The following is a 12,641-nucleotide window of genomic DNA, read 5'->3' on the forward strand; positions in this document are numbered from 1 at the left end:
GGTCCCTGCTCAGCGGGGAGTCTGCTTCTCCCTCTGCCCCTCACCCCGCTCGTGCTCTCTCTCTTATACTCTCTCTCCAATAAATTCTTTAAAACAAACAAACAAACAAAAACAACCTAGGTGTTATCCTTAATATCTCCTCCTTATCCTCATTATTTAACTGTCACAAAGACCTAGATAAAATCTCACAAATTCTTAAACCACTAGGCAGAACACATAAACTTGGCAGGTGCTTAGTATTTACTTATTGCCTTCTGTCAATAATAAATTCTCATCTCTCTAAAAAGTTCTATCTTCTATTTCTTAGTACTCTAATTGATGCCTTCATCATTTCTCAGACTAGACTAGTACAACTGCTTATTTTTAATTAACCTCTCTAATTAGCTCCCTCCAATCAATCCCATAGCCATGAGATATAAATATGATCATGTAATTTCCCTCTCTAAAATTATTTGGTAAAAGTAGCAACCAATCACCTAAAAATAGGACCCAGACTCTTTTCTTTAAATATCATATACAAAGATCCTTGATGATCTGGTCCCTATCTGCCTTTCAACTAACACACCATGATACACCCTGTGCTCCAGCCATGCCAAACCACTTGCAGTTACCCAAGTAGATCAGCTTCTTTTTATGCCCCTGGTTTCGTGTTATCTCTGGCTGCTCTATTGTTTTCTCCCTTGCATATTACAAAGTTTTGAAGTCTGAACTGGCAGGTAAGACATCTAAGAGATTTCCTTCCTGACACCCTTTCTTGCCCTGTACCCCAAATACATACCAGGCAGTTAGGCACCACCTCCTCTGGGCTCTGCTCCATGCAGCTAGTACAGTAGTTACCACACTGTTTTGTACTATGCTCACAAGTCTGACCCTCCTATGGAATGGTAAGATTCCAGAAGTAAGCACTATGTTTTATCATCTTGTGCTCCTGAATCTCACATGTACCTGACACATATCTTATTGAATCAGTCCATGAAACTCACTTACATTTTTGAATGAAAATATTGAGATCCAAGAGGAAAAACGCGTGCTAGTGGGGGAGGATGTCTTCTAGAACTTGGCAAAGAAAATTCTGCATTTATCACTTCATTTAATCCCCCAAACAATCCCATGAGATAGCTGTTATCTCCATTTAACTGATGGGAAATTGAGGTTTGGAGAAGATAACTGACCAAAACATAGCTAATAACTGGTGGAGCCATGATTTAAATTCAGAACCAGTGTCTAACAAATCACATTTAATTTCAGTATCACTACATTGTGTTTGAATACCATTATTATTAAAAATTCATTTCCCCTCTAATATCCTTTAGTTAATTTTGCCAGTTTTCCAATATTGTCTCTTCCTTTATGATTCTCTCTTCCATCATCTTAATTCATTCTCTTAAAATCTCTTAAATGAATCCTAGCAATAGCCCTCTAGATAATCTGCTTACCATCCAACTCATCTCCTAATTTTACTGCAGATGAAAACCACTAGATTAAATTTCCTAAAGCAGCACTCTGTTAAAAACATCTTCACTTATTCTGTGAACCCCATCACAGTGAGAAAAGATCAAATTCCTTAACCTTGCATTTAAAGTCATGAGCAATTGTCCCACACACATATTATGATCCACCTATACTCAGCTGTTTCTCATTCCTCTAAATACACCTTGTTCTTTCTTACTTCCATACTTTTTTCTCATACTGTTTCCTCCCACAACTGAAATCCTACCCACACTTCAAAATCTAACAATTTGCAATAGACCAGTAGAGCAATATTAACAGATAATGCTTGTGACACTGGTTTTGGATTTCTTTCTATTAGGACTCAACAAGTACTATACATACTACTATAGGTGTTAAATACAACAGAATGAATAACCAACAAGACAATATTTCATACAAATATGATATCTATTCTATGAAAGTCTCTACTTTCTCAGAAGAGAAAGTAAAATGACTAAAGAAATTAAGGACTTCTCTACAAAGGCCAGATTTTAAAACTATGATGATTCAATCAGAAAAAAAGAAAAGGAATAAAAAAGATACTTCTTATAAGGTCTTAATTTCATGTACTACTTCACTAAATCCCTAAATAGAGGAAATATTGCTTTACAGACTTTGTATAGAGCAAAAGTAAATATTGCCCTGAAAAGTCGATATAGGTTTAAAGTTTAAAGGTTTCAACTCGTGCACTGCAGGTGGGAATGCAAACTGGTGCAGCCACTGTGGAAAACAGTATGGAGGTTCCTCAAAAAGTTAAAAATAGAACTCCTCTACCATCCAGTAATTGCATGGGTATTTACCCAAAGAACACAAAAACACTAATTCTAAGGGATACACGTACCCTTATGTTTATAGCAGGGAGCCTGATGGCGGGGCTCAATCTCAGCACCCTGGAATCATGACCTGAGCCGAAGGCAGACGCTTAACGACTGAGCCACACAGGTGCCCCAACCTCACTATTTCTAAAAATAATTCATATAAACAAGACCAGAAAGTCATTTCTACTTAAAACTTCCAGAATGAAAACACTGGACATAACATAAAACCATGAAAGTCAACATGAATTTCTAAGACTACGTCCTAAAAGATTACAAACAATTGGAATTATTTTCTGAACTTTCATTTAAATTCTAAATTGCGTCCTAGAGACAAATCCTTATGTTACATTAATATTTAGAGACCGAAGAGAAACTCTTGTTACATTATGATTCTGTACCCAGATGCCAATAATAAAAACATAAGCACAGTATTAGATTCTAAAGGAAATTGACACCTTTTTTCTATTACTTCATAATGAACAATACTAAATCACATAATAACTTACCATAGCTCTTTGAACATCTGTCTAATTCCTGTAAATTAGCCACACCTTTGATAGCAGTTCTTAAAACTACTATGAAAAGCAGTTAAATGGTTACTATTACAAGGTCACAGTCATTTTGGTACTTACTAGTGTTGGAGAATTCTGATCTGGCCAAAAGGATTCTGGAACAGGCCAATGACCTATAGGAACCCCAGTTTTAGGATTTGGTCTGACATATATGAGTTTGTGACAGCTATGCCAAGGCTGTGATCCAAAAGGTCTTGATATATCTGGCTGCCCATCTGTAGCAAAGAAATTAAGACAAAGAAAGTTAAGTATCATTAAGAAAAAAAACATAAAAAGTTGAATTATATCCATTGTTACTTAATCTAATAAAAATGTCCAAATACTTGTTCAATTCTGAATTTTCCGGTTTCTTTTGAATGGTTCTACTATCATGACTACTTAACATTTAGATTAAAATTCACGAACTAGTAAAGTCTATAAATTCCAACTATGAATTCAACAGTTGAAAGGAAGTCCCACAGTATCCTTTGCTTGCCCATTCAGAAAAGGTAAAACCTACTTTATGGTAGATACTTGTTTAAGGAATGATGTGTTTTCCCTATCAAATGATAAGGGCAAACACCCAATCTCTTCATCATCATACTTGGCTTAGTAAATACTAGGTAAGTATTGCTAAATGAAGATTTCTTTAAAATCTTTTTTTTTTTTTTTTAAAGATTTTATTTATTTATTTGACAGAGAGAGACACAGCGAGAGAGGGAACACAAGTAGGGGGAGTGGGAGAGGGAGAAGCAGGCTTCCCGCGGAGCAGGGAGCCCGATGCGGGGCTCGATCCCAGGACCCTGGGATCATGACCTGAGCCGAAGGCAGACGCTTAACCAACTGAGTCACCCAGGCGCCCCTTTAAAATCATTTTTAACTAAATCCTAATTAACTAAAATAATTTTAATATGCAAATCCAGATTCGAGGCATCTACCTTCAATCTAAAATAATTCTAGCAAAATAGCAACTGTCTTCAACAGTTCAGTAAACATTTACTTGGTACCTAACTCTAAGACAAATATTAAAATAATTTAAGAATAAATATACATTCCGTGTCTAAGATTCAATTAAAGAAAAAGCTTATTTTTTTAAAACAGACACAGTGACACAATTTATGTAACTTTACCATTTTCTGCTCCTTCCCTATTATCCCCCTCTGAGAGTACCCAGGTTTTTTTATCCTTATGACCTTTCTCTTTTCTCAATTACCCACTCTAGTGGATCACCTCAGCCAGCTGTCATTAATGACTTTGTAATTATTGTTATAAGCTATGTCATACTATGCAGAGGATCTCAAATGTAAGCTGTCCAGTGGTTCTAGGGCAACCCCCTTATACTCTCTAGCTAATATAAATAGTTCAGGATCACAGAATATTAAAATAAAGTCAGGTAGGGGCGCCTGGGTGGCTCAGTCGTTAAGCGTCTGCCTTCAGCTCAGGTCATGATTCCAGGTCCTGGGATCGAGTCCCACATCGGGCTCCCTGCTCGGCGGGAAGCCTGCTTCTCCCTCTCCCACTCCCCCTGCTTGTATTCCCTCTCTCGCTGTGTCTCTCTCTGTCAAATAAATAAATAAAATCTTTAAAAAATAATAAAATAAAATAAAATAAAAGTCAGGTGGGACTTAACTATGAATTAACAGAATCCAACTTAATGGCAAAGGCTGGTTCCTCATTTTGGTAACCACACAAACCATTTATTTGTTTCTGACCAGTTTGATACTTAGAAAAAATGTAGCTAAGGGATTAAACACCTAGGATTGAACACTCTTGTGAATTAAGGGACACATGATAGGCATATATGCTGGAGAGAGGCAAAGTGGCCTTACTAAAAAGGAAATATGAGGCTGCTGATCTGTAAATGCCTAATAAGGTCTTTGGCTCCTATAAAATTTCAGGCTATGACAATCAATATAAAAAAGTGATGCTAGTGAACCACTATCAGTTTATCTCCACTTTCCTGTTTAATCTTCCCTCTTTATCAATAGCCATTTTGTCATCTTAATAATTTGGCCTTGTCAATCTTAAAGCCAAATCATAGTAATTTTTCAGTTCTAGTTCAATGTTAAAGTTTAGAATGTCTATAAGAAAAGTACAATAATACCTTCTACAGGTGAAGGATCTGGTCCTGCTTTTTCAAAGTTTATTACCACCCCACTTTGCACTTTCTGCACCAAGGACTCCAGACACTGATTAAGCATTCTTGGAGAACATACAGAGTATGAGCGGCCTGAGACAAAAAGAATAAAGTTAGTTGCAGAAATTTCTACCTTTAGCAAGACAGAACCATAGGTGGGTTTCTGACACTATTAACAAAAGTTCAATGGCAAAATTTGGCCTTATTTCATTATCTTATGGAAAAATAAACAAAAATAGTTATTTTCAATCAACCAACAATTCCATTTTATGACAGTATGTACATTTTCTCTTCTAAATGTAGACATACAGAAAACAGAAATTTGGTCTGAACAATGAAAAAAAACTCACATTACATATATATTTATATATGTATATTATATGTGTATATTATGCAAAATATAACTTAAAATATATATATAAAATTATCTCCAACTATTACCCAATATAGTTTATCTTTAATACACATACATAACATCTAATAACTAACCTTCAAAATCTTACTCCTACATAACAAAAGTATTATCACTAAGAGTAATGCTAAAGCACATGGCAGATACTCAATTAATTGGCCTACTGGAAATTACTGCATATTTGACATATTTGCACTTTAACATAGATGGTAGCATGTGCCTTTCCTGAATTTCCTTTGGCTTGCATACCTGGGAATTAACCTATCTTAAATGAATTTTCCTTTTGTATATTTTAACCTATAGGATTTTTAGTACAGAGCATTAAAATGCTAGTGGTTAAAAAAACATACTAGTGAAAAGATCTCTTTAACAGGGATTTTCCATAAATGTATCTAGACCTGCACTGTCCCATACTGTAATCACTGGCCACATACGGCTATTGAGAACTTGAAATATGGCTAATCCAAACTGAGATGTGTAACTATAAAATATATAACTGATTTTCTAATGTTAATACAAAAAAATGTAAACTATTTCAATAATTTTTAAGTATCAGTTTCATGTTGAAATATTTTGTACTTATTGACTTAAACAAAAGATACTGAAGTTAATTTCACCTTTTTAATGTGATTACTATGATATTTATAATTACATATGTAACTTGTATCATATTTCTATCATAGGCACTGGTCCAAACCAATGCTGAGAACCTTCACAACTAAAACAGTCTGCTCAAACATCTTACAATGTTATTTGCAATAAGCTCAATATGGAAAAGTCCTACACTTTTTTTCCAATTCCACCAGTTATTTCCAAACACAGCTATATCATTATATTTGATATATCAAATTACTCATATCAGTTTATACCTGACATGTGATTTGTTAAAGGCTACTCAGAAAAGAAAACATTAGGCAGTGGTGTGATTCAAATCGTCAGCGTCAGCTATACTTAGAAAAACAAGTATCAAATAACAAATAACTTACCTGTATACAATAATAGCAGTCATAATCATAAAAATACCTACCAATTACTAAGTGTCTACGTGCCTGGCACTATTCTAACTACTTTATCATATTAGTTTATTTAATTTATTCAATCCTAGCAACAAGTATGGGTTACTTTCTCCATGTTATAAATGAGAAACCTAAAGCATGGATAAGTTAATCTATCCAAGTTAATACAGTAGTACACCCAAGACTCAAACCTTTACTGGGTATTAGAAACTTTAATCTGGGTATACTTTGTTCCCTGGAAATCATGATGTTAATTTGAAATCAGAATGTTAATCTGATGTTAATTTAAAACAGAATGCCTATATGGAATCCCACTTACTTGAAAGAATTGGTAAATTAAAATATTTTTTTCTGAGTCAAAACATATACATAAAGCAATACATATAAAGATTGATCATCTCAATACACAAACTTTAGAAGATTATATAAAGGTTGAATTATCTTATTTCTTGAAATTTAAGGATATTCCTAAGAAGTCATTAAAAAACAAAAATTTAAAAGTGTAAAATTGTAGCAATTCTCTCTGCTCCTCTAACCTGTGTCATCATCAATTAATTGATTAAGAAAATATGAGCATAGGAGTTATAATCTTAGTATAAAAAAGAATTACAAAGATGCTTTATGAAAATTAAAGAAAAAATAAACTTGAGCCACTTGGCAAACAATAAAAATTCTTTTGAAAATTAAAGAGGAAATAGCAAATTTTGCCATTTTTACAAAGTGAGCCTATATCTTATGTAATATTTCTTTTATCCTCTAGATCAAAACTCATTCCTTATAATGTCCGACTCTTTGTATTGAAGCACAGTCTCTACGATCACTGCTTACAAGCACACACCTTCAAGTCAAGAAGCTGGCTCACTTACTGTTATGTAGAGTCCACAAAAAAAATCAAACTAAATATAGTGAGTCTAAAGGCAGAAGTGGAAAAAAAAAAATTCCCACAGAAGTCTACTACACCAACATTTTAGTAAAACGGCGAAGAGGCAAAAAGAACATTTCTAATAAGTTGGGCAACAATCCTTATAGAGGCTAAGAAAGTTAAATTTATTTACTCTAGATGTCTTACAATTCTTATAAAATGCTTTCTATCTTCAAGACTTCCACCATCATATCCATTAGGCATTTTTTGCTTTGCTATCCCTGCACCTCCTCCAAACGTGCTTCTCCCCAGTGTCCCCATCTCAGTCCGTGTCACAGCTATTCACCTTCAGTTATTCAGGCCAAGTGAGTCATCTAAAAATCATCCTTGATTCATTCTGCTCTCACTGCCCTCATCCTTAGTTCTCCCTTGATCAGACCACCTCTCACCACCCCCAAATCCAACACTTAAAATCAAAGTGCTATCATCGCTTACTAGCCTTTTGGCCTCTATTCTTGCTACTTTACAGTATATTCTCATCTAGCACCTGAAGTGATCTTTCAGAAAAAGAAATCAGATGTCACCTCCTATAAAAAGCCCTCCAATGGCTTCTCATCACACTTGGGAAATAAAAAATATTTACTATAGCCTAAAAGGCTATTCAGTATTTGACCTTTGCCTACCACTCTAAACCCACCTATTACCCTCTACTCCTCCCTTATGTAAGCTCCAGCCATATCAGCATTCCTGTCGCTCACAAAAATATAGAGTGTGTTCCTTCCCTTATTATTTTCTTTGCGTAGATCTTTGTATGGTCTACTCCATTATTCAGATCTCTGCTTGTATGTTAAGTAGACTTACTGTGCTGATCACTTCACAGTATATACAAATGTCAAATCATTATGCTATACACCTGCAAGTAATATGCTTTAGGTCAGTTCCACCACAATAAAGACTCAGTAAACACGATGTAACAACAATTTTAGAGGGATTAATATTTTTAAGACACAACTAAGTATGATTAATCCCTAGTAAAACAAGTGGCTTTAACTTCAAGATTAGAGATGTGTAATTTATAAAAGAATAAATGTTTTATTTATTTAAACAAATATAATAATCTCCAAAGATAAGGAATATATTAAATTGAATCAAACTAGTACAAGCATATCTTTTAGGTTTCTGGCTTAAAAAAAAAAAAGTCACCTCCTGAAAGACCTTCCAAGAACATTCATTCTCTGCCTCAGGTTACTCTCTACACCCTTACCCTACTTCTTCACAGTAAGTAGCACTCTCTAAAATACTATTATTTATTCATTTTATGGTTTTATCTGTCACAAAGTCCAAAAAGTAACCTTTGTTTATTGTTCCTGCTACATTCCCAGCATCAAAAACAGTTACATAGAGTGGATACTCATTAATTACCTGATGATGAAAGAAAAATGCTTACAATTACAATTATACAACTTTTTTAGAGTATATACAGAAAACATATTAATGATTTTGGCAACACAGGCACATTTTTTTCCAACTTTTCCTTAGTGAACATGAATTATTCTATAATGGGAAAAATAAATGTACACACACTACTCTTATCATTAAGTTAAAAAATGCACATGAATTGTTAGTAGTGATTACATATTTGGATAGTGCAATACCAATGGATATTAGCTTTTCTGTTCTATTTTTCTAGTGTTTTATCCTCAAAACTTTCTTTAGTAAACACTCTTTTAAAATAATAAAAAAGAACACATATTATTCAGATCTATGAAAAGGTGAGTGGCATTTGAATAGCTTCTCATTATTCCTATAGCAAGAGCAAGAAAAGAGGCAAATAAGCCACTACATCAGGAGAGATTCAGGATGTGTACTGAGGGAGCTTCCTAATTTCTTGACCAAAGTTTCTGGGTCATTGAAAGATATTACCAAGGGTGACTTCAGAATCTTCTCCTCTGGAGATGTTCCTTTCCAAGAATAAACAAAATAGCTTTAGTACATTACTGCCTAAAGGCAAGGATATTAACCACTACATGATGTCTCAGGTTCACTGCAACTCTCTCTGATTATACCACTCACTTCATTTCACACTCTGAATATTCTTGATCCTAGAAGACAAAAGTTATAGTACATATAGTCCCATAACTTTATCAATTCTGAGTTCAAAGTAATGTATAATAAAATTCTGAGTTCAAACTAAGTAATGTACAATAAAAAATTTCCAAGGCAAGAGCGTAAATAAATTACAACTTCAAGGCCTTCAATCTGTTAATTAAAAACCCTAGAGCTAAAAAAAAAAAAAATCAGAATTTAAGCAAGTGGGCCAGTCCAAGGCTGAAAACTAAAATTTTCTGAATACAAATGTCAATCTACCCACAGAAACAATGAGGACTGTCATTGAAAAATATCATCCATGCACAAGGAATTGTTAACAGTGAATTTTCAAATTTAGATAGATAGCTTTTCCCCTTAAAAATGTATGTATATACCTTTTTTTAATAAACTGTGAAGGAATTACAAGAGTTCACCAGAAAGTACTTCTATAAATAGGAACATTTAATAATGTGAAAAATAAAACTTCCTAACTTAGTTACTTCACATACCTGTGTAGGGTACCCTTTCTGAGAATTTTAGAAGAAAGGCACCTGAAATTTAATTAAACCTTAGATTTTCCTTTAAGTTACACGGCTGGCTATCATGGAGTCTCAATAGAGACTGTGTCTAGACACTAAGGCCATGGGCCCCTGACACAAGTGAAATAGTGGTATGCCAGATTTGGACATTTTAGTAGAGTCTTAGGTGAGTACTAAAGTAAATTCCTTACGTAAAAACTAAAATGCTCCATGAAAGCAAGAATACCATTGCCTGTCATATTCACTACTGCAGTCTTAAAGCATGGAACAGTGCTTGGTACACAGTAGACACTCAATACATATCCGTATGAATTTAACCATCTGCTGACCAATTCTACATTACAGAAGTTCTGAGTCTATTTATATATTCTCTTTCAAGAGTATCCTTATTGTTCACTTAACATAGTGACTACCTGAACTAGCTGGATAAGACCTCACTACCTGTTCCTCTAACATACTATTCTAGCTTCCTCTTTGCCTCTAGGGAAAATTGTGCTTAACCAAGGAATTAATCATTACACGGTTAATGGGATGATTTTCAAAATTCTGTTCATTTTTCAGAGAAAATAATTTTACTGCATACATGAACCATTGGTAATCTTTACAGATAAGGCAGAAGTTTAACAATTTCAAATACCAGCACTTTCTATATGGGTAGAAAGAAATACCACTCATTTCAGATCCAATAGTATTAAATCCACTCAAATCAGATCATAGATGTTCATCGATGTAGTTTTAAAACCATATATGTCTACTAATTCCTAACATTAACTTGTTGAACAAAAACAAACATGAAGTGTTTGAAATGTACATTTTAGAACATTCGGATAAACTCTGCCTTAAGTCACTGAATTACTGCCAGCAAAGAAACTTACCGCCTGTCACTTCACACATTGGTGTGATCGCAGAGTCATCTAAAGGCACACCTGTCAACTGTTCTGATTCTACTGACATGGTGCCAGGCAACCGCAACACTAGTGCAAAGAGTCTCTGATCCCAACGAAAAGGTTCCTTGGTCAATTCACTTCCAGGCAAAGGAGAATTAAGAGGTAAATGGAGCTGAAAATAAGGGGGGAAAAAATAAGATTCCACATGCTGTTTTTCCCAAAAGGCCACATTAATTACACATATATTAAAACTATATATCATCAGTCTCCTATCACTCAAAAAACAAGCTCAAAAACAAACGCTTATGAAGATACGGCTAAAATAAGCACCTGAGAGGTTGTTACTTCAATTTTCTTAAGCTTTTACTCTAAAGACCTCGATTGAAAAACATCTATTATTGTAATGCTTTTTAGGTTTCCATTCAACTAAGCACCAGGTGCTGGACTGCTTCCAAATAAATCATTTCATTTAATCATTAAAACAAGCCTATAATAAATATCTTATTATTCCTATTTTCTACATTAAAAAAGTGTCTCAGAGAGAAAAAGTGATTTGGCTTCCTGGGTCCAAGTCAGTACTTTTTCTGTTACATCACAGCAGCCTCAAACATCTCCAGTTAATAATTTTAATTAGGCTTCATTTTTTGACAAAACATATATTCCCAAAGCATCTGCATAAAAGTAAATTTTGTCACTCTAATTATATATTAAATATATTAAAGATAATGATTCTTACCACATCTGAGTAAAGGTAGAGGGCTTTTTATTTTTCCATGTGTTTTTTAATAGATGTTATTCCCCAAACCCATCAGACCTGCTAAATTAGAATCTTGGATTCTTAAGAATCTTAGAAGACACTGAAATGATTCTAACGGGCACCTCTGCACCAAGCAAGTAACAGAGGACCAAGAGAATCCACACACGAATCTTAGCATAACTAAATGGGGACAACCAGAAAGAATGTGTATGAAGAAGTGATGCAACAGCAGGTGTATAGCACTGAAAGGAAAGAAAAGGGGAAAGGGAAGGAAAGGTTGAATTGAAGCTCATCAAGCCTTTTGTTCTAGCTGCCTAGACACAGGGGACACAGGATCAAGTTTAATACCACCACAAGAAGCAGTAAGTCAAATCCAGCAAGTGGGACATCCTACAGGGCGGATGACCTGGCTTCTCCAATAAATCAATGGCATGAAAAAGCAAAGAGTGGGGAGTGGGGAGTGTTGGTGGAACATTACAGAATAAGAGACAAAGAAATCAAAAGCAAAGATTTTTTGAGAAAACTGAGAAAATATGGAATATATGTTACTGGAATTATTAATATTTGAAGTGTGATAATGACATGGTGCCCAGGAAAACAAAAATCTTCATCACTTGTACAATTCTTAAAAATAAGAATAAAGCCCAGGATTACCATATTCGGGGATTTATTTAGAGTTTTCTCTAAGGTACAAAAAATACTTTAAAATCATCACTTCCAAATTAACTGCCAAAGTTTATACTGCTTTGGTCATACAGCAAACATAATTGTATTGCTTATGACCTTTCTATTTCTCACCTCAAAGATTTCTGCACTTGATAAATTAGGGATTAGTCATTCCACACTGACTTAAGACTCAAGTTTCTTTATGAGTTACATTAAACCATTTAAAAAAAAAAATCAGACTCTACTCTCGGAAGAGAACTCCTAGTGAAGCTCTGCTAAACTGGCACCTCTCTGAGAGATTCATGCCAAGAGAATATGCTGCAAGATCGAAATCAGCCAAGGTTTTGTGACCATGGCCGGGGTCACGAGCTTTTCCTCTGGCACTGATCCTGCTTAAGGCAGAAGTCAGGACAGGCA

The 12,641-nt window shown here is 34.5% G+C and overlaps 1 protein-coding gene across 4 annotated transcripts in view; it reads right to left on the reverse strand.

Moving 5' to 3' along the window:
• The window catches only part of INTS6 (integrator complex subunit 6), an 89,005-nt gene that overhangs the window by 20,071 nt on the left and 56,293 nt on the right, over positions 1-12,641 (reverse strand). For all 4 annotated transcript variants that reach the window (XM_044913562.1, XM_044913561.1, XM_044913560.1 and 1 more), the window contains 3 exons: positions 10,790-10,973; positions 4,965-5,090; positions 2,942-3,096 (listed from right to left, as the gene is read on the reverse strand). In XM_044913562.1, the coding sequence (XP_044769497.1) occupies positions 2,942-3,096; positions 4,965-5,090; positions 10,790-10,973 (465 nt within the window). The remainder of the gene's footprint in view (positions 1-2,941; positions 3,097-4,964; positions 5,091-10,789; positions 10,974-12,641) is intronic.

The sequence above is a fragment of the Neomonachus schauinslandi genome, chromosome 3 (genome assembly GCF_002201575.2).
Source record: "Neomonachus schauinslandi chromosome 3, ASM220157v2, whole genome shotgun sequence".
NCBI lineage: Eukaryota > Metazoa > Chordata > Mammalia > Carnivora > Phocidae > Neomonachus > Neomonachus schauinslandi.